The sequence below is a fragment of the Salvelinus alpinus genome, chromosome 30, assembly GCF_045679555.1.
Source record: "Salvelinus alpinus chromosome 30, SLU_Salpinus.1, whole genome shotgun sequence".
Lineage (NCBI taxonomy): Eukaryota > Metazoa > Chordata > Actinopteri > Salmoniformes > Salmonidae > Salvelinus > Salvelinus alpinus.
This window is the reverse complement of record NC_092115.1, coordinates 40621593-40644337: the sequence shown is the minus strand read 5'-3', so window position 1 is coordinate 40644337 and position 22745 is coordinate 40621593. Positions and strand designations below refer to the sequence as shown.

General features: G+C 43.1%; 1 protein-coding gene across 1 annotated transcript in view; it reads left to right on the top strand.

Annotated features, from left to right (window-relative positions):
* The first annotated feature begins 1563 nt into the window (after positions 1-1563).
* The window catches only part of LOC139560032 (uncharacterized), a 36417-nt gene continuing 15235 nt past the window's right edge, over positions 1564-22745 (top strand). Inside the window, exons 1-8 of the mRNA XM_071376528.1 lie at positions 1564-1713; positions 5520-5591; positions 15704-15849; positions 18156-18217; positions 18335-18497; positions 19101-19275; positions 19384-19527; positions 20248-20467. Coding sequence (XP_071232629.1) covers positions 5544-5591; positions 15704-15849; positions 18156-18217; positions 18335-18497; positions 19101-19275; positions 19384-19527; positions 20248-20467 — 958 coding nt within the window. The 5' untranslated portion in view covers positions 1564-1713; positions 5520-5543. The remainder of the gene's footprint in view (positions 1714-5519; positions 5592-15703; positions 15850-18155; positions 18218-18334; positions 18498-19100; positions 19276-19383; positions 19528-20247; positions 20468-22745) is intronic.

The following is a 22745-nucleotide window of genomic DNA, read 5'->3' as shown; positions in this document are numbered from 1 at the left end:
TCTGGATGACTGTGTGATAACGCTCTCGGTAGCCGATGTGAGCAAAACCTGTAAACAGGTCAACATTCACAAAGCTGATGGGCCAGACGGATTACCAAGACGTGTACTCAAAGCATGCGTGGACCAACTGTCACGTGTCTTCACTGACATTTTCAACCTCTCTCTGACTGAGTCTGTAATACCTAAATGTTTCAAGCAGACCACCATAGTCCCTGTGCCCAAGGAAGTGAAGGTAACCTGCCTAAATGATTACCGCCCGTGGCACTCACGTCGGTAACCATGAAGTGCTTTGAAAGGCTGGTCATGGCTCACATGAACAGCATCCTCCCGGACACCCTAGACCCACTCCAATTTGCATACCGCCATCATGTCTGGTGACCGCCAATGTGGCGGTAATAAGGTCACCATAACAGCCCCTAGTTCCAATTCATCCCAAAGGTGTTTGATGGGGTTGAGTTCAGGGTTCTGTGCAGGCCAGTCAAGTTCTTCCACACCGATCTCAAAAAAACATTTCTGTATGGACCTTGCTTTGCGCTTTGCGCACCGTGAGTGCCACGGGGGGTAATCAATTAGAAGATTATGACTATTAAAGCAGAACCTGTTTGTTCTTCCAGTATTTTATGTTCAGGAAAGAAAAAGATTTTGGTTACTTGAGTAAAAGTCAAAAGTCAAAGTAAATGCTATCAATCAGATTTTCTTGTTTTTATATTTTCGGACGGCCAGGGGCACACTCCAACACTCAGACATAATTTACAAACGCAGTAGGCCTATTTTTGTGTCGTGAGTTTGCCAGATCAGAGCCAGTATGAATGGCAACGCGTTCTATTGATAAGTGCATGAATTGGACCATATCGCTGTCCTGCCTAAGCATTCGCATTGTAACGAGTACTTTTGGGTGTCAGAGAAAATGTATGGGTCTAAAAAGTACTTGTTTTCTTTAGTGGAGTAAAAGTAGTCGAAAATATAAAGACTCAAGTAAAGTACAGATACCCCAAAAACTACTAAAGTAGTACTTCAAATTATACTTCAAATTATGTTTATTTAGTTGCTTTACTCCACTGCCTTTCAGGAACGAACCTGGCCCTTGAATTCTGTCCCCACAAGCAGTCAGACAACACAGAAATAAGAATGCCACAATTGCCACATACAGTAAAATGTTATTGACCTGTTCAATAGTGCCATGGTGCAACACTACCACCATGTGGGCATGAAACAAAACTGCATGAGATATGATCTTTTAATGGGCATAAATTACCTCCATTATTTCATTATCATGACAGATAGTTAAAACAAATATGAGATTAAATTAAATTATCAAAAATATTTAACCTTTAAATCTCACTGATTGTGCTTGCTGATCTGTGTTTTTCGTTTAGCAAAAGGAGCGCAATGGTCAAGAAACCAATTATATCAAAATCATTGTTTCACATAGTGAATTATGAATTATGGCAAATATAAATGAAAGAAATGGTTCCCTCTGCGCGTAAACGTGCGCGCACATCGATACGTGTATATTCCATCTCACGTCTTCGTCGTTTTCGTCACGTGGTGTTTTCAGGAGCGGGCTGTGGGTGTGTCTTATCGCTTGCTGTTTCATTCATAACTACAATCGGCATTTGAAGCCCAAATTAAACTATGCTGGGCAGGCTAGCACCATTGGCGTGTGATTGACAGCGTCTCCAAATGGGACCACATGAAGAACCCTAGAATAAGGTAATTGCATCTCCATAGTGCCATTTCGCTTTTATCCATACAGCCAGGCTGGAACCCAATCGATCTGTTGCCTTTAATGTATGATTTAATTGTATATTCTAGAAAAATGGAGGGATAGCATACAGATTGTACCCTGATACAGTTTACATTTAGTAATTTAGTCATGCCAGTTTATATTTAGTCATGCCCTATCAATAAGTAGAATAGGCTAGACAAACTTGGGATATGGGATGATGTGATGGGGTGCGTACTTTAGAATGCAATTTACCTCACATAATATTGTTGTGATATGTCTCCGTATGTGGGAACACCATTGCGATGAAAATGATAGAGCGTTGTGAGGTGAGCTCATGTCTGATTGTGAAGTTTGCCATAGACTATACAGTGCATGAAGCACTGTTTTTAGATAAAAGGCTACAATCATTGCCAATGATGTTCAAATATGCTATATGGTATTTTGGTGATAATTCACACCGCATGGCTGTTTACCGTAGGATTATGTGTTGCAAAAAATAAGAATTCCTTGATCAGCGGTTTATCGGTGTTTCAGGAGAAAGGATGCTGATGAGCGGCACCAAAACTGTAGAGTCGCTGTCTCAGCACCAACTGTAGAAGAGCGAGCGCGCTTTGGTTTTCACCAAGACAAGAGGGAAAGTCAAACTGGTGGAACGCTTCAATGCATGACGCGACATGCTCTAGATGTGACCTTATTTCTAATGTTTCATAAGAAGAATAGAATGTGCTAGAATGTCCACTGACTTTCTTCTTGTTGCTTTGCCCATATTCCTGATTTCTAGAAAGGATCATGGATATCATAGGGGGAAATATTGCTAAATTCCATCTATAATTGAAAGGTTAGAACAGCCTTTATTTAGTCCAAGGATCTGGATCACATCATGTCACTTCACCTCCGGTGATCCATCAGCTCTCATATTTGGTGGGAGGCTGTTCCCTCAAGTACAGGTATAGACTTCTGCTGTTTACTCAAGTACAGACATATCCCTAATTATTTCAGGGGCAATCTACAGTCTTACTACGGTATGATTCCCCCATTTTCAATCCATGATGGTGTTCTCAAGATTAATTCTATTTCATAATCTATACTGAACAAAAACATAAAGACTTTATGGAGATACAGTTCATATAAGGAAATTAGTCAATTAAAATAAATTCATTAGGCCCTAATCTATGGATTTTATGTGACTGGGAATACAGATATGCATCTGTTGGTCACAGATACCTTAAAAAAAGGTATCCATGGATCAAAAAAAACAGTCAGTATCTGGTGTGACCACAATTTGCCTCATGCAGCTCATAGAGTTGATCGGGCTGTTGATTGTGGCCTGTGGAATGTTGTTCAATGGCTGGGCGAAGTTGCTGGAAATTGGTGGGAACTGGAATACGCTGTCGTACATGTCGATCCAGAGCATCCCAAACATGCTCAATTGTTGACATGTCTGGTGAGTATGCAGGCCATGAAAGAACTGGAACATTTTCAGTATACAGGAATTGTGTACAGATCCTTGCGACATGGGGCCGTGCATTATCATACTGAAATATGAGGTGATGGCGGCGGATGGATTGCATAACAATGGGCCTTAGGAGCTCGTCATGGTATCTCTGTACATTCAAATTGCCATGGTTAAAATACAATTGTGTTCATTGTCCGTAGCTTATGCCTGCCCATACCATGACCCCACCGTCACCATGGGCACTGTGTTCACAATGTTGACATCAGCAAACCACTCGCCCACATGACGCCATACACATGGTCTGCGGTTGTGAGGCCAATTGGACGTACTGCCAAATTCTCTATATCAAAGTTGGAAGCAGCTTATTTGTAGAGAAATGAACATTCAATTATCTGGCAACAGCGTCAATACAGGATTAAGATTGAATCCTACTACACCGGCTCTGACGCTCGTCAGATGTGGCAGGGCTTGAAAACTATTACGGACTACAAAGGGAAACCCAGACGCGAGCCTACCAGACAGGTTAAATGCCTTTTATGCCGATGTGAGCAAGACCTTTAAACAGGTCAACATTCGCAAAGCTGCTGGGCCAGACGGATTACCAAGACATGTACTCAAAGCATGCGTGGACCAACTGGCAAGTGTCTTCACTGACATTGTCAACCTCTCCCTGACCGAGTCTGTAATACCTACATGTTTCAAGCAGATCACCATAGTCCCTGTGCCCAAGGAAGTGAAGGTAACCTGCCTAAATGATTATCGCCCTGTAGCACTCACATCGGTAGACATGAAGTGATTTGAAAAGCTGGTCATGGCTCACATCAGCAGCATCCTCCCGGATACCCTAGACCCACTCCAATTTGCATACCGCCCCAACAGATCCACAGATAACGCAGTCTCAATCGCACTCCACACTGCTCTTTCCCACCTGGACAAATGGAACACCTATGTGAGAATGCTGTTCATTGACTACAGCTCAGCATTCAACACCATAGTGCCCATGAAGCTAATCACTAAGCTAAAGACCCTGGGACTAAACATCTCCCTCTGCAACTGGATCCTTTAATTCTTAACGGGCCACCCCCAGATGGTAAGAGTAGGCAACAACACATCTGCCACGCTGATCCTCAACACTGGGGCCCCTCAGGGGTGTGTACTTACTCCCCTCCTGTACTCCTTGTTCACTCACGACTGCGTGGCCAAACACGACTCCAAAACCATCATTAAGTTGGCTGACGACACAACAGTGGTAAGCCTGATCACCGACAACGATGAGACAGCCTATAGGGAGGAGGTCAGAGAACTGGCAGTGTGGTGCCAGGACAACAACCTCTCCCTCAATGTGAGCAAGACAAAGGAGCTCATCGTGGACTACAGGAAAAGGCGGGCTGAACAGGACCCAATTAACATCAACGGGACTGTAGTGGAGCGGGTCGAGAGTTTCAAGTTCCTTGGTGTCCACATCACCAACGAACTATCATGGTCCAAACATACCAAGACAGTCGTGAAGAGGGCACGACACAACCATTTCCCCCTCAGGAGACTGAAAAGATTTGGCATGGGTCCCCAGATCCTCAAAAGGTTCTACAGCTGCACCATCGAGAGTATTCTGACCGGTTCCATCACCGCCTGGTATGGCAACTGCTCGGCATCTGTCCGTAAGGTGCTACAGAGGGTAGTGCGAATGGCCCAGTACATCACTGGGGCCAAGCTTCCTGCCATCCAGGACCTAGGCGGTGTCAGAGGAAAGCCCATCAAATTGTCAGAGACTCCAGTCACCCAAGTTATAGATTGTTTTCTCTGCTACCGCCACGGCAAGCGGTACCGAAGTGCCAAGTCTAAGACCAAAAGGTTCCAGCTTCTACCCTCAAGCCATAAGACTGCTGAACAATGAATTAAATGGCCACTGGACTATTTACATTGACCCTCAATTTGTTTCATACACTGCTTCTACTCGCCGTTTATTATCTATGCATAGTCACTTCACCCCTACCTACATGTACAAATTACCTCAACTAACCTGTACCCCCGCACACTGACCCGGTACCGGTACCCACTGTATATAGCCTCATTATTGTTATGTTATTTTCTTACTTTTATTATTTTTTATTTTTTACTTTATTTAAGGTCTACACTTGTTGTATTCGGCGAATGTAACAAAGTTTGATTGAATTAGATTTTGCCTAGTTAAATAAAGGTTAAATAAAATTTAAATAAACAGAGTTTTGAGACCCCATCCTCTCCTTCTGTCCTCTTCAATAATAGACTGGATACTAGAGTCTAACCTCTCCTCTGCTTTCTTCTCCTCTGCTCTCCTCTGTCTGTCATCCTCAGGGTTCATTATTTCTGACCTGGACCATGAGCAATTACTTGCCTGTACTGACAAGCCTGACGGAGAACTCCACCGTAAGTACTACAGCTCTCTACCTCCTATCCTCTCTCCATCCATCTTGTGCTCTTCTATACTCTATCTATCGTCTCACGAGCATTTCTTCATCCATCTCTCTCTATCTTGTCTCTATGCTTTTTTTAAATCCTCTCTCCTCTATCTTTTCTCACACTCTTCTCCTTCTCCCTCCTGGTTTTGCACCTCTCTCTACCCCCAGTCTTTCGGCTGCCCCTCTGTGACAGTATGACATAGGCAGGCATTGGGTTCAGAGTTACTGTAAACAGGGGCTCCACTGTTGTGTGGGATTAGCCCATTGGGTTACAGTGGGATAGTAATATGTCCTGCGGGTAGCCGGCTGGCCAGGGATTTAGTTGTTCCCACGGATTGATTGTGTTGTTCTTACTGTTGGGTTGAGTTTGTAAAAACAGCAGATTGCGTTACACTAATCACTCTGGCAGTGGAGGACGTGCATGTGTGTTTGTGTGTGAGTGTGGACGTGTTCAACTATACTTGTGGGGACCAGAAGTCCCCACAAGAATGGTAAACAAACAAAAAGTTGACCAACAGGGGACATTTCTTTGTATTTCTAGGGTGTTTAGGGTTAATTCCACCATAACTGAAGACTCAGATTTTTCACTTCAAATGTACGCCAAACAAAAACCATTGATTTAAAAGTTTAACAAACCATACAACTCTATGCACAAGGACTACTTTTAACAATTTACACAATACATTTACTGGAATGTGCACATGGTTTCTGCAAAGGTGGATTTTTAAAAGTAGAAGTAGAAGCTCGAATTGTTTAGGTACAGACCTGGATAGTAAGACAGTACTCTGCAGGCTATCTCTGTAGTAGATTGCAACTTAATACAACTTGATACAACATTTTACAACAACACCACCAACTGGACTGGATCTCAGATCATCTTTCAATCACCCACGTGGGTATATGCTCCTAAAAGTGTATTTTATGTATTATATTTTAGCGCCTGGTTACGCAGACGCTCGTGAGCAGTTTAGATTAAATGATTGAATAACATGTATGTGTACATTTACTTTGCAATGCGAGCAGTGTGGAGAATGTAATGCAATGTTTCTTAAACTTACAGAAGGCAGAACAATTTCTCCAAAACGAAATACTAATGTTGATATTAGTTGGCAGGGGTCTTTACTTCCACACTATTGTGTTTTGATGTATTTCGTTTCTTTTTAAGACTTTTACTAGTAGATGTTTTCTAAGACCCCTTACCATCTGCTTGACCAGAAATCAAAGCCTTTGCTCATTCCACATTTTTAGGATGGGGAAAATGGTGGAAACATTTAAATATATGCCTTAATTTCTAAAGAATATAGACTATTAGCTTTTATTTGACACCCAATTTGATATGCTCCTATGAACGTCATATGTTGGTGCTCATGGGTCCGTTTACATGGAAATGACCTATTACTATGTTGTAAAACACTGTACGCTGTCCCCACCTCTCCATGTAGACCTACTTCTCTACACACACTTTTTACATGTGTCCCCAAGGGCTCCTTCCTACTGAGCCTTGCACATAATAATGGATGAACACAATGTGATAAGATTAATGTCTTACCTATATAAGCATCTGCCTCAGATTCCAAAGGTTGCATGTTCGAATCCAGTGAAAAAAAGTTGTTTTTAGATATTTTTGTTTTAAGACCATCCCAAACCTTAACTCAGAAGTGAGTTATGCCTGAACTTAACCCTGACCTTTAAAAATTCTGAATTAATGCCTTAACTTAACCTTAAACACTTTAAAATTTGACGTTTGTAACAACTTCGAAATTTGACATTTGAGAAACATGGATGAACGTCTAATTGTGACATGAGACTGTGAGAGCTGGTAGGAATAGATATCCTTCAGTAAAGTATGCTTTGGAAATGCATTATGACTTCACACCAACCGTATGTTTATGTGGGAATATATTGTGCCAAGCCAACAGTTTAGTTACATGAGTAGTAATTGATTATTTTCATTTTGAAGTCCGAATAAATATTTTTGGCCCATTAATGTGACAGCTCAGCAGTGTAATATTTAATGAGTCTTGTTAATACAGAAAGATGTTCTAAGCCACACACACACACACACACACACACACACACACACACACACACACACACACACACACACACACACACACACACACACACACACACACACACACACACACACACACACACACACACACACACACACACACACACACACACACACAGTAATATTAATACTATGTGTTCCCTAAGTGATCCTCTGGATTATAACCATAACGTCAATTAGATCCTTAATTCAATTTCCCTGCACATTTGACTGAGGTGGAAATGAGTCCCCCATAGGCAGAAAATGGAAATAGGAGAAGAAAAGTAGGAAAGATAGGGGGCGACAGGGTGACGTCACCAGGAGGAGGCAGTCGGATGTGAGCAGTGAGAACCAGACTTTTCTGCTGATGTAATTTTATCAACTGATTCTGATAATGGAGAGCATTTAAAGCCTATGACGAAGCCGTTCTCTATTTAATATCAGTTAACACACCCCTCTACTCTTATTAAGACAGAGAGGACAGTAGTAGATTAGCTCTGATATCAAATATGCTATGAGCCATGCTAAGATTGATCATTGGGTGAAAAACAGAACACAACATACTACGGATGTGGAAGCCCTCTAGACCAGTGTTTCCCAACTCAGGTCCTTGAGTACCCCCAACAGTACATATTTATGTTGTGGCCTCGGACAAGCACACCTGATTTCAATTTGTCAACTAATCATCAAGCTCTGTTGTTTTATTACAGCAACAGGGGCAGGCAAACGACAGGTCAAGGCAGACAGGGGTCGATAATCCAGAGAGCGAGAACAAGAGAGACTGGGGAAAAGCAGGAGTAGAGACAAAACCCTGGTTGACCTGACAAACTAGACTAACTGGCAACAGACTAAGATAATGTTGAAGATGGGCGACACCTGGAGGGGGGTGGTGACAAGCACAAGGACAGGTGAAACAGATCATGGCGTGTAAGAACAAATCGTGGCTGCCTTCCAAGCAATGGAAACCTTCCCAGAAAGGAGAGAAAGGCTTGGCGATGATTGGGGCAGCGTCCTTAAAGAAGAAAGGGTCAAAACCATCTGACCCAGATGTTTTTTTGGGGTCAAGGATCAGGAGCTCCTTTAGCACCTCGGACTAAGTGACTGCCTGCAGGGAGAAACTTTATAGCGGGGCAGGGGGAAAAAAAGCGGGAGAAGCATCGGGGATAGTCGCATTAGAAAGGGTGGGAGATGAGGAAATGTTGGACGGGCAAGGAGGCATGGCTGAGTCGAATAGGAATCCTGACTAAATGAAGTGGTGATTTAAAGGGCTCAGCCATGTGCTTCTTGTCAGTAACAACCACATCATCAACTTTAAGGGACATGTGAGGAGGAGGGTTAATTCTCCAGGTCTTTAACTCTTTTCCAGAACATCTTAGGGTTAGACCCACAGAGAGAGAACTGCTCCTTAAAGTAACTAACTTTGGCCTTCCGGATAGCCTGAGTGCACTTATTTCTCATTTGCATGAATGAGAGCCAGTCAGCCTGAGTATGCGTGTGCCGGGCCTTTCGCCAAATTCAATTCTGTAGGTGGAGTAACTCTGCAAGATCACGGTCGAACCAGGGGCTGAACCCGTTTTTCATTTTCATTTCCTTTATGGGGGCGTGTTGGTTAACAATACATCTGAAAATATCCAAAAAGAAGGTCCAAGTGTCTTCGACAGAGGGGATCAAGCTGATTCTATACCATTTTAAAGAGGCCAGTTCATGGAGGTTTGCTCATTTAAAAAAAATTGCCACGCGTCTATGACAAATCAGGACAGGTCGTTTCACTGTGCAGCCATTACGAACACAGGCTGTAAAACAGTGATCACTAAGGTCATTACAGAAAACACCAGACTGATAGCTATTAGGATTATTTGTGAGGATAACATCAAGAAGAGTAGCCTTTTATGGGTGTTTGGAGTCATACCTTGTGGGATTGTTAATAATCTGAGAGATTTATGGAGTCCCATTGCTTTAGGATTTGGTCAGGTCTTTTAAGCATGTCCCAGTTTAGGTCACCTAGCAGGACAAATTCAGACTTGGTGTAAGGGGCCAGGAGAGAGCTTAGGGCAGGTAGGGTACTTATGCTTATGGAGGACGATAGTACCCAGCAAAAGTCAACAAAGACCTATTTGAAAGTTGAATACTTAAAAACAGCAAATCAAATTGTTTGGGGACAGACTTGATGGAGACAACCGAGCATTGAAGGTGATCCTTGGTAAGATTGCCACTCCCCCACCTTTGGAAGATCTGTCTTGCCAAAAAAGGTTATAACCAGAAAGGTTAACATCAGTATTCAAAACACTCTTCCGTAACCACGTCTCAGTAATGTTCAACACATCTGGATTGGAGCTGTGAACCCACACTTTCAATTGATCCATTTTAGGTAATACGCTTCTAGTGTTAACGTGCAGAAAACCCAGGCTTTTACGAGAGCAGAAATCAGTGAAGCAGATATCAGAGCACAAGTCAGAATTGGGTCTAGCAACAGTAAATGGGCCAGGGTGTACATGCACATTTCCAGATATCATCAACAGTAATACAATCAAGGCACGGCATAGGACAGGGAGAGCTCTGCAGTGCTAATTTATGACATCTGAATGTGCATCAGATGGAAACAAGATCATATTGTACAGCAATTTCATCAGGTAACATGAATACAAAGCCGGCGAGAGGTGGTTAGAATAGGATGGGAGGCCAAAAGTCAGTGTAACCAATAGAGAGTCAGAGTCCCGAGTGTGGGAACAAACAGTCTGTCCCACGGTTGCGTAAAGAAAGTTCGTAGTCAACAAAGCATGCAGGAGTCATGAGGCAAATAGCAAAATGCACAAGAATTAAAAAAGATATATAACGACTTGGGGCCAGCCATGGTAGGTTCAGAGTCACTCGCCCCAACAGTGCCTGTGTGCTGGAGGAGAGCGAAAGCTCGGGAGGGGAGGGAGGGGGGACAACCAGGGCAGACAGTGAACAGATATCCAGGTGGAATTCAAGCAGCAGTGCAGCATGCAACAAGAGTTGGTGTCAGGAGAAGCATTTATTTCTGGAGGCAGATTTCTGCAGGAGGGGGCATCAAGGCCTCTGGATTTGGGTGGGGTAGCCTGCCATTTGTTGGGCTCAAAGGCTTCGACACCTCTCGCTTCACAAGTCAGTGCTAATTGAAGTTGTATCTCTTTGTCCTAGCAAGCTTGGTAGCCTTAGCATTCAGTCCGTATAAAGTAAAATATATCATTGTAATGTGTTTTTCTTCTTGGCTTTTGAAAGTAAAAAATAGCTTTAGACTAAGCATTACTCACTCAGTTCCAGGTTGGATGGTGTTTTCAGATTTCTGTTTGTTTCCCAGAGCATTTGCTGTATAGCTTTGGAATAATAATCGTTGGGTGTCGGAAGCATTCCAGGTAATTCCATCCTAAATCAGGTTGTAGGTTTGTAGTTTTGATTTGGAGGGAAGGTTATGTTGTTTAGGGTAGCATTCTGTATATGTCCATGCCAAAAAATCTTAAGTTTGTCTAACTCTAAGAACATGCTGAAAAATGTGGGAGCTCATCTGCTCATGACCTTTCTCTCTCTCTAACCCAACATCGGATCAAAGCATCGCTAGAATACTAGGCCTATTATTTGACCTTGTAAACAGTTAAATAAGTGATCATCAATGTATTCATTATAACTTGCAACCTTTGGAATCAGAGGCAGATGCTTACGCCCATCCGCCATCCCCGTCCACAACACCCAAGCAAAATCAAAACCTCCTTTCAAGGTAACAGCACTCACTGTTGCCCCCTAGTGGCCAGTTTCCACATCATCTCCCGACGTCCTCAGACATGGTTGGATGTCGAATACTGACTTGTATCACGGGTGACCTGGCTGATCTATTCAACCATTGATTGACAATACAATACATTATGAAACACAACCGTTATACAACAATAGATCGCAAGGCAAAACAACTTGATGTGATATGAAGTACAATAGATTTTCAATCATATTTCTGTCACCTATTCTGTCTTTTCAGATCTGTGAACAGTGAAAGTGTAAGTCACTAGGGTACAGAGCAGAAATGGAAGCTTAAAGGGCAACTGATGGCAATAAGCACTTTCTCTGATAGAAACAGTGCCGATTTCAGCATGTCAATCTTGGTGGGGCAAACTCAATATTTTTGGGGGGATGCATGCGAGCAAAGCCACTACACAACACAACGCTAAACAATACATTAATTGCACTATAACGGTGACAAACGGTGCCCACAAACTGTTAGGGCCTACATAAAGTTGTCCCAACAGCAGAGCTTTTCAGCGCCATGGAATGAATCCTTACCACTGCTACACCTGGCTATCAACGGAGCCTTGTCTGGCAGCGAAACAGTTAATTCAGCCTCATTCACAGCCTTTTTAAAAAACATAGCTGATATGGCTGATTGCTTAAACAAATGTAGCCTCTACTGACAATTGAGATGTACAAATTATGTCATAAGGGAACAATGAGCGGATAAGAGCCAATCCGTAATTTCGATTAAGACATTAGTGAGAGAGCTAAGGCGGACGTAGTCCATATAATTATTTGTTCAGCACTTTTGAAATGTACAGCGACAGAATTGAGAACATAGGGCGTTCTTACAGTATTCTCCCTGTACACCAAGTCAGAACAGTAGAATAAATAAAGGGGGCATATAAGCAGACAAATTAAATCAAATTTGATTTGCCTCGTGCACCGAATACAACAGTGAAATGCTTACTTACAAGCCCTTAAAGAAATAAAACTAACAAATAATTAAATAGCAGCAGTAAAATAACAATAGCGAGGCTATATACAGGGGGTACTGGTACAGAGTCAATGTGTGGGGGCACTAGTTAGTTTAGGTAATTGAGGTAATATGTACATGTAGGCAGAGTTATTAAAGTGACTATGCATAGATAATAACAGAGAGTAGCAGCAGCGTAAAAGGGGGGGCAATGCAAATAGTCTGGGGTAGCCATTTGATTAGATGTTCAGGAGTCTTATGGCTTGGGGGTAGAAGCTGTTTAGAAGCCTCTTGGACCTAGACTTGGCGCTCCGGTACCGCTTGCAGTGCGGTAGCAGAGAGAACAGTCTATGACTAGGGTGACTGGAGTCTCTGACAATTTTATGGGCTTTCCTCTGACACCGCCTATTATATAGGTCCTGGATGGCAGGAAGCTTGGCCCCAGTGACCATGTTAGTTTGTTGGTGATGTGGACGCCAAGGAACTTGAAGCTCTCAACCTGTTCTACAGCCCCGTCGATGAGAATGGGGCCGTGCTCGGTCCTCCTTTTCCTGTAGTCCACGATCATCTTCTTTGTCTTGATCACATTGAGGGAGAGGTTGTTGTCCTTGCACCACACGGTCAGGTCTCTGACCTCCCTATAGGCTGTCTTGTCGTTGTCGGTGATCAGGCCTACCACTGTTGTGTTATCGGCAAACTTAATGAGGGTGTTGGAGTAGTGCCTTGCCGTGTAGTCATAATTGACTGCACAGCCAATATTCAATGATTACTTTTCTCTAAAACAGGCTATAGGCTACATGTGCACCACCAAGTAAGAACAGTAGGCTAAGTTATGAGGGGGAAAGGGACCAAATTATTATTAGGGTGAGGCTACTAACGGCTTTCTACACAACATACACATAGGTATACTGTAGCTAGCAAAGTAATACTATCTCCCTGGCATATTACATAATTTATGCAGCAGCATACAATACATTTTTGGACTCACCTTGTTGTGCTGTGCTCACTTGAACAGGAAGGGGGCGCGGCAGTCCTTTTTGTGGGCAAATTTTGTCATCAAACTTTGTCATCAAAGTCTGGCATTCTCTGGATTTAATGGTGCTTTCAAGACAACTGGGAACTCTGAAAGAAACAAGGTTGAATCATGACGTCAGTGATCTTCAGGTTGGAGCTCTAGAAAGAGGCCAGAAATCCGAGTTGGATTACCTTTCAAAATGTAAATTCCCAGTTATCTTGAACTCACTGAAGTCTGAGATTTCCCAGTTCAGAGATTCCAGTTGTTTTGAACGCAGCAGAAGTCATGTTGGATTGACAGCATGGCCCATGTGGTTGCAAGTGATTATTTATCCTTTTAAGCTTGGAAAAGAGACCCTTATACCCAGACTTGGACCACATACCCTCTCCACTGAATAGCAGGCTAGTGAATGCTTTGCAACGCTTGCATTTAGCCACCGATTCCTTCCAAACCACTCATTGTTGAATTTGCATTTCCAACTTGTGTAATGTTTATGTCCAATGGCTGATGAGCACCAATACATTTTACCTGTAATTTCTCTTCATATGGGAAGGATTTAAAAGGATTTGCCAGTAGATTGTCGACTTGATTCAGGATGATGACTGCTTATCTAGCTAAGATTTTGACAATATGATGTTGACATGATCAGTCCAATCTAAGCTATGTGATCATTGTGAGATATATGATTTGACGTAATTTTATCTGTGGCCAATGACCTTGAGCCTTCTTGGATGGGCACTTCTAATGTAAATCTATGGCAGCACCCAAGGGGCTTGAACTTTCTAGCTCTCCCTGTAGATTTTGTGGTGACACAACTAGAGAACATTACCAACTCCTGCACTCTGTATTTTCCACTGGCTGCCCCATCACCACAGAAAGCACTGAGCTAGGTTGAAACTGTAATGAGTACGATGGGAGACAGAGTGCTGGTTTCAAGCGCTGTGTTTATTAGTAAAGGACCACAGGAGGAGGCAGGTAGCTGGGTCCAGGGACAGGCAGAAGGTCATACACAGGAACTCCAGAAAGGTAACAGTACAGGCAGGGAAAAGGCTAATAATGTATTCCGGAGATCAGGCAAGAGGTTGATGACAGGGAATCTGATAGGCAAAAGTACAGGCAGGGAATAGGCAAAAAGGTGTCGTTAGTGAGGATGGCAAAAAAAACTACGATACACAGGAGGACAAATACGGAAATAAACAGAGCTCCGAATAGAACGTGTAACAAAACAAACAATACCTCACAATGATGGGGTGCAAAGAACTGAACTACATAGTGTGTGTAAAGGACATACAGGTGTGTGACCAGGTGATCAGAATTCAGGTGATTGGGATCTGGAGAGTGAACTGCATTCAGGGGATCTATGTGTTTGAGAGTTTGAGCTGGAGAGTGAGCTGCGTTCAGGGGATCTCTGTGCTTGAGAGTATGAGTTGGAAGCAGACGTTACAGAAACACCTGCCTTAAGAAAGCAAAAAAGAGAATGTTTGTATGTGGCTTTATTAACAAAAAATATATATGTTTTTGGTTGCTAAACAGGTTCTGCCCCTGCTGCCCTGAATGACGGGTCGCCACTGGAAAGAAAACATCAATATTAGTCAGAAACATTTATTCTAGTGTCAAAATTGACTATAAAGTGTAGTCATGAAGTCAGTCTGGTCCAAAACTGAGTTTAAGTAAGTTCGTCGTGACTTACTTGATGGTTGGGTTTTGATTTCGACAATGCTCTCTTGCCCACTAACACGGGAAACACAGCTGCGGTGATTGCACTATAACCAATCCTACCGCAGAACACACAGACAGTGAGACAGACCTTCCCATCAGCGCAGCGGATCAGACCTTTTTTTACATTAGACAACACGTCGCACATTTTTTAGCTTTAGAAATACTGCACCAAACACCTTAGCTAGATGTAAAATTGTGCGACTAAAACCTCCTCTGCAAAAACGTCAACATTCATTTCAGATTTCTTGAGTTACCTATTTTGCGGAAGTGATACTGGCTTTGTTCTTATGGTGTCTCATGGGGGACAAACATCAGTAACGGCCACATCTAACCTCACCCCCAAGACTGAAATCTCTTTTTTTTCTTAATGAGCAGCAGAGAAACACATGTGGAATCGGTGTGTTCAGTCACTCTTTAAGAGTCCTCGAGATAGATAGTTCCCTTTACCACAGATCTATTTGGGCAACTTCTACCTACTCCCATTGGCCCAAAGGGGTAGTGGCTAGGCTAGGGTAAGGTACTAGGGGCAGAAATGGTACTAGGCCTCTGACCCTTGTAGTCTCTCCCTCTATACAGGAGCTGCCAGTGTCAGCAGAGCGGGTGGAGAACTATGTGCTCCTGCTGATCTTGCTGTGTGTGTTCGCTGGGGGCACTCTAATCCTGCTCTCCTTGTTGTCGCTGTTATGTCACCGCTGCTGTGTGGGCGGCCGCCGCTACTCCAGGTAACGCACACACAAATACGCACGCACGCACAAACACACACACAAGCATGTACACACACGCATAAACACACACACTTCTCTCCTCTACAGTAACCACAATTACAGTATTATAGGTCATGTCCCTTACGCTTACTGTGAACGTACCCAATGCGTATTATGTATTAACTGAACAAGACAGTATAATACTGTTGCATGTCTGTGTAGATGGATTAGGAGACACAGTGTTAGGGTGATTATGTTAGAAGTGGATTACTGCTCAGTGAAATAAAAATGAGCATTCAATCTGTGATGTTTGGAGATAGTTCTATTTTTGCACCCAAAGGGCAAAGAGACAGTACCTGTAATACTATACTGAACAAAAATATGAACACAATATGTAAATTGTTGGTCCAATGTTTTATGAGCTGAAATAAAAGATCCCAGAAATTGTCCATACATACTAAAAGCTTGTTTCTCTCAAATTTTGTGCAGAAATTAGTTTACATCCCTGTTATTGAGCATTTCTCCTTTGCCAAGATAATCCATCCACCTGACAGGTGTGGCATATCAAGATGCTGATTAAACAGCATGACCATTACACAGGTAATGGGGACTATAAAAGGCCATTCTAAAATGTGCAGTATTGTCACAAACACAACGCCACAGATGCCTCAAGTTTTGAGGGAGCGTGCAATTGGCATGCTGACTGCAGGAATATCCACCAGAGCTGTTGCCAGAGAATCAGTGGTGTAAAGTACTTATGTAAAAATACTTGGAAGTACTACTTAAGTAGCTTTTGGGGGTGTCTTTACTTTACTATTTATCTTTTTAACAACTTTTACTTCACTATAGTACATTCCTAAAGAAAATAATGTATTTTTTACTCCGTACACTCCCTGCATTTATCAAGAGAGCATCCCTGGTCATCCCTACTGCCCCTGATCTGGCAGATTCAATAAACACAAATGCTTTGTCTGAGTGATGGAGTGTGCCCCTGGCTATCTGTAAATAAATTAAAAAAACAGTAGTGCCATCTGGTTCATTCTTAATATAAGGAATTTGAAACGATTTATACTTTTGCTTTTACTTTTGATACTTAAGTATATTTAAAACCAAATACTTTTAGACTTTTACTGGGTAACTATTAATAAGGTATCTTTACTTTTATTCAAGTATGACTATGGGGTACTTTTTCCACCACTGCAGAGCATTGAATGTTAATTTCTCTACCATAAGCCGCAGAATTTGACAGTACGTTCAACCGGCCTCAACTGCAGACCACGTGTAACCATGCCAGCCCAGGACCTCAACATACGGCTTCTTCACCTGCGAGATCGTCTGAGACCAGCCACACGGACAGCTGATGAAACTTTGGGCTTGCACAACTGAAGAATTTCTGCACAAACTTTCAAACTCATTTGCATGCTCATCATCCTCACCAGGGTCTTGACCTGACTGCAGTTTGGCATCGTAACTGACTTTAGTGGGCATATGGTCACCTTCGATGGACACTGGCACACTGGTTTCAACTGTACCGGGAAGATGGCAAATAGCGTGTATGGCGTTGTGTGGGCGAGCGGTTTGCTGATATCAACGTTGTGATATCCCACCGCCACCCCATGGTGGCGGTGGGATATGGTTTGGTTTGGGCAGGCATAAGCTACGTACAACGAACACAATTGCATTTTATTGATGGAAATTTGAATGCACAGAGATACCGTGACAAGATCCTGAGGCCCATTGTCGAGCCATTCATCCGCCGCCATCACTGCATGTTTCGGCATGATAATGCACGGCCCAATGTCGCAAGGATCTGTACACAATTCCTGGAAGCTGAAAATGTCCCAGTTCTTCCATGGCTTGCATACTCACCAGACATGTCACCCACTGATCATATTTGTGATGCTCTGGATTGACGTGTACGACAGCGTGTTCCAGTTCCCGCCAATATCCAGCAACTTCGCACAGCCATTTTAAGAGGAGTGGGACAACATTCCACAGGCCACAATCAACAGCCTGATCAACTCTATGCAGAGGAGATGTGTCGCGCTGCATGAGGCAAATGGTGGTAACACCAGATACTGACTGGTTTTCTGCTCCTCGTCCCTACCTTTTTTAAGCTATCTGTGACCAACCGATGCATATCTGTATTCCCAGTCATGTGAAATCTGTAGATTAAGGCCTAATGAATTTATTTAAATTGGCTTATTTACTTATATGAACTGTAACTCAGTAAAATCTTTTAAATTGTTGCATGTATTTTTGTTCAGTGTATTTTTCTCTCTTTTTCTCTTTTCTTTCTTTTCTTTTCTCTCCTCTGAGTGCAGGGCCAGTGATGATCCAGAGAAGACTAATACCACCTATGTGGAAGATTCATTGCCCACGCAAGGTACGGAGGATGTACATTCTACTTCAGTTTAGACACGGAATAAGTTTGATCAAAACCATAGCAACTAACACGTCCTCCTTTTCTTTATTTGTTACTCCTCTCCTTTCTTCTCTTCAGACATCACCATCCAGTTGGATGAGTCAGATGCTCTCTCTGCGTCTAGCTGCCATGATGAAGAGACCGACAGGTTCATGTCCACCTGCTCTACTGGACGCCGCGTCTCCTTCAATGAGTCAGCACTTTACAAAAAGGAGAGCCAGACTCAGAACAAAGGACGCAGGTACAGGACAATGTTATTCACAAAATGGCTGCCGTGTACCATTCAGGTTGATGGTGCAACCATAGAGATAGATGGAGGTCTCTAGGGCCCAAAATACAGTTTTAGCATGGGCAGTACCATTGAGGACTTTCATCATTTTGAAGTAGTCAACTGGGTGTGACTTCCAATGGGTTAAGGAAGGATCACATAATTCTGTCCGGGTCATCAGGATCAGCCAATGATTTATACTTGTGAACAAACATTCCATAACTGCAGGTGGCAGTAAATCGCCAACATTGGCTTCATACCTGTTCAAACAACACACTCCAGGTGGCAGTATGTACCCTTTCATTTTATTTATCAACTCATAGAAGTAGTAGTAGAAGAAAATGTACTACTTCAAAATGGAGATACATGTGCGCTCACAGATGCCATAATGAGTCCTCTATCATTTTCTATGGGTGCAACACAAGTACAGATTGGTGGTAGAAGCGGAGCGTTGTCTCCATAAAATGTTAAGGTCTTTGAAGCCAGGTCTTCCTTGAAAAACAAAATCTCTTTATCCAACAGGAACTCCTGACTAAATGAAAGTTAGATACCATTTCTTCCTCTCCTCCTACTCAGGTACACCCTTACAAACGGGGACTTCCATCACCTGAAGAAGGCCCGTCTGACCCACCTCCACCTGGCCCCCCCACCCTCCACCCCAAAGATCCTCACCATCATGGAGTGTGAGTCTACAGAGATCAGCAGCCTTAACGTCAACAAACCACCTGCTTCCAAACTCCCCCTCTACCAGGTAAACAAGCCTCTGAGACGTTTACATTTAGCATGGTTACTTTTCCATGGCAAAAAAAACATTGAATTTATTGGTTGATCCTAACTCGATCTCGTGTGTTGTCCCTAGTGTTCTGAGAGGGCTGTGCCCACCTGGTTGGGCCAGAGCTCTAGTGGTGCCCTCCCTGGAGACACCCACCACTACATTCTATTGGACCCCAGACTCAGCCACAGTCCGCCAATCTTGTGCCCCCCGACCCCCTCCTCTAGAACTGTGAGTGTTATACATGATTTTATACACACACTTAAAGATCCTTTCCCCGTCCATGTTTCGCTAAAAAGGGAATGGGGCTGGAGAAATGTAACCACTCTCAAATTCAAAGACAGAGCTATGGATGCAAGGACTGACCATCCATGATATTAAATGTATAGTTTTAACCATGTTTTGAGGCTATACAGTGTTTGTTTACAAACATTTGAGTGAAACAAGCTTATATTTGGGGTCCTGGTGGGGTACAACAGTTGAACTAAGCTTATATAAGTAATATTCTTGAAGAATCAATGGGTATATATGTCAATGATTTATCAGTCCAAAAATGGATGTAGCAAGTAAGGATTCTAGCTTTTAAAAAATTGGCAACACAGACTCTGATGGACCACACATGCCCCTTGGTGACTGGGGTTTGGGTCCTATATCTACAGTATCTCCCGATCTCTAGGCCTACTCATATCTGTTCTGTCAAAACCACTGAAAATCAACATGGATTGGGGGTAGGAAACTTTGCAATTGTACACATAAAATAGGACAATTTATATAAAATTACTCATTAGAAAAGGATAGCTGCAGGAAGTTGGGAGGAGACATTATTGTCACAGACTGAAAAGATGAGTGAAGTTTCCCTAGAGGCTAAGCTGCTGCTTCTTGTCTTGAGTCATATCTCCTCCATCCCTCACTATCCATCGTTGTCTTTTCTCTCTGTATCTGCTTTGACAGGCGGAGGCTATAGGGGACGGGGAATGGGTCAGGATGGAAGGAGAGCGAGAGAGGGGGGTGAGAGGAGTGAGGGGAACGTTTCTGGTCCCCGGCCACCAGGGTTCCGTTCTGCAGTTTCTCTGCAAACTGAGACGTCACGCAAGCTTGGAGGGAGCAGGGCCTTACTTCAGGAAGTGGAAGTTTGACAGCAGCCATCGTGCCACCAGTCTAGACGCCAAAGGTGAGAGGTCATGTAGTGAGGTTAGAGGCATGTGTCTGGTTTTATACATTTACACTTTTTGGACTATTATGTCTGAGCTGAAAATAGAAATTGAAACGAGAAAAGGAAGTTTCAGGAAAACCTTTGTGTGCTTGCTCAGCTGGCTGAAAGTATTCATGTTAATGGTAGTGGAAGAAGTTTACATAGTGAGAGAGTTAGGCCTATATCTTTGAGATATCGTCCAGTAAAACCAAAGCAAAGTAAATATTTGATGACCATTGAAACCAATGTTCGAAAACTGATTAATGCAACTTGAAATGCTTACAGTTTAAAAAGTATAGCCTAACAGTTATCAAAATGCTTAATCGAAGCAGCTAAAGTAAGAAAAATGAAAAGATGAGAGACAAGTTTAACCGCCCTTGTCTTGAAATTCAAATGATTGCACATGCCATATTATCTCCCCCCGGCATCACCATAACTACACATGCAGGTCACCATAACTACACATGGAGGCGTCACGGTAATTTGGTGTCACCCCAAGGTGAGTCTGATCCGACCAACACAAAGTTTGCATCAATATATAGCGGAACAGTAAATGGGAGCGCTCGTACTTGTCAAGGGGAGTGAGCAAATTAGCGATTTCATGTTCAATAATTAACAACAGGCACACCATTGGTCGGGGATAATCCCATACCACCTGTCGTCTACATATCCTTCACAAATATGTGGAAGTAGGCCTAGTGTATTCTCCCATTACAAAATTATGTAAACAGCTAGATATTACCTAAAATATTGAAGGACCAAAATTGGATACATTGATTGCCTCTGCCAATTACTAATGAACTCATGCAACCGTGCATTTCTTTGACAGTACATCAAATGTAATAGGAGAATATCTAAAACATTGTAGGCTATACTGTAGATGAGCCTAAAAAATGGCGTCACCTCATTGTTGTCAGGCTACCATATATTTTATACAGTAGGAGCATATTTACAATGGCACTGTCACAAAGTGGGAAAGCAGGCAGTGGCAGTGGTAATGAACAATGTTTCAAAGATGTCATTCAAAGAATAGCCACCAAAAAGGTGTTTCCTAAACCCAGTATCAGACATTTCTCTTACTGTCCCGTTCATCCCATCTAGACTGTCGCATTGGATCATTGGAATGTGCACATCGCTGTCTTAACAGGTTCCAACAACCACTTTTGTGCATCCGTTCCACAATGATCACGCAATATATTTATTTTTATAGGGTGTCCACCCAGGCCCAGGCTTATAGTGCAAGAAAATACAAATTTGGTGAAGAAGTTTCAGTGTGTGGACATCAGTTCATCTTTGAATCACCCACGTGGGTATAACAGCTAGCTAGCTGCAACCGAGTGGCTACTACTGGCTAACACCTCTGTCCCGAAGCAAGCACCAGTTAGCCTTGAGCTAGCCTCGAGCTAGGCCCATCTGCCGGCTAGCTGCAAGCGCGATATCAACCCAGAGCATATAGGACTGCTTTTTCTCTACCACATCACCGGATTTCTGACGCAAGCTCTGGACAATTACACCGTATCATCACAGCTAGCTAGCTGCAACCGAGTGGCTACTACTGGCTAACACCTCTGTCCCGAAGCAAGCACCAGTTAGCCTTGAGCTAGCCTCGAGCTAGGCCCATCTGCCGGCTAGCTGAAGAGCTAGTGCCACTGCCACTGCCACGAAGCTAGCACCAGTTAGCAAACACTATTCTACAATTCACAACCTCTCTTTCGCCATCGCCATCTGGCTTGGATTCTCTGTCGACACAACCACGTCTGAGCAGACCCCCTCCGTCTGAGCAGACCACCCCCCGGGCTACTAACTTTACACGCCGCGTGCTAGCTTAGTGGAGGCCTCCTCTGCTCCATCTACGGCTGCCCCCTGGACACTATGATCACTTGGCTACATAGCTGATGCATGCTTGACTGTCCATTAATTCACGGTACTCCATTCTGTTTATTTGTGTCTTATCTGTCGGCTCTGTGCTTTAACTCAGGATCTGTGTGTAGTTAATCCGACCCTCTCTGCCTAGTCATCGCCATTTTTTACCTGTTGTTGCTGTGTCAGACTAGCACCCTGTTATTGCTGCTGTTATCTTACCTGTTGTTTTAGCTAGCTCTCCCAATCAAGACCTGCAATCACTTTATGCCTTATTGTATGTCTCTCTCAAATATCAATATGCCTTGCATACTGTTGTTCAGGCTAGTTTTCATTGTCATTGTTTTGGTTTGCAATGGACCCTGTAGTTCCACTCTCCGTACCTCTGATACCCCCT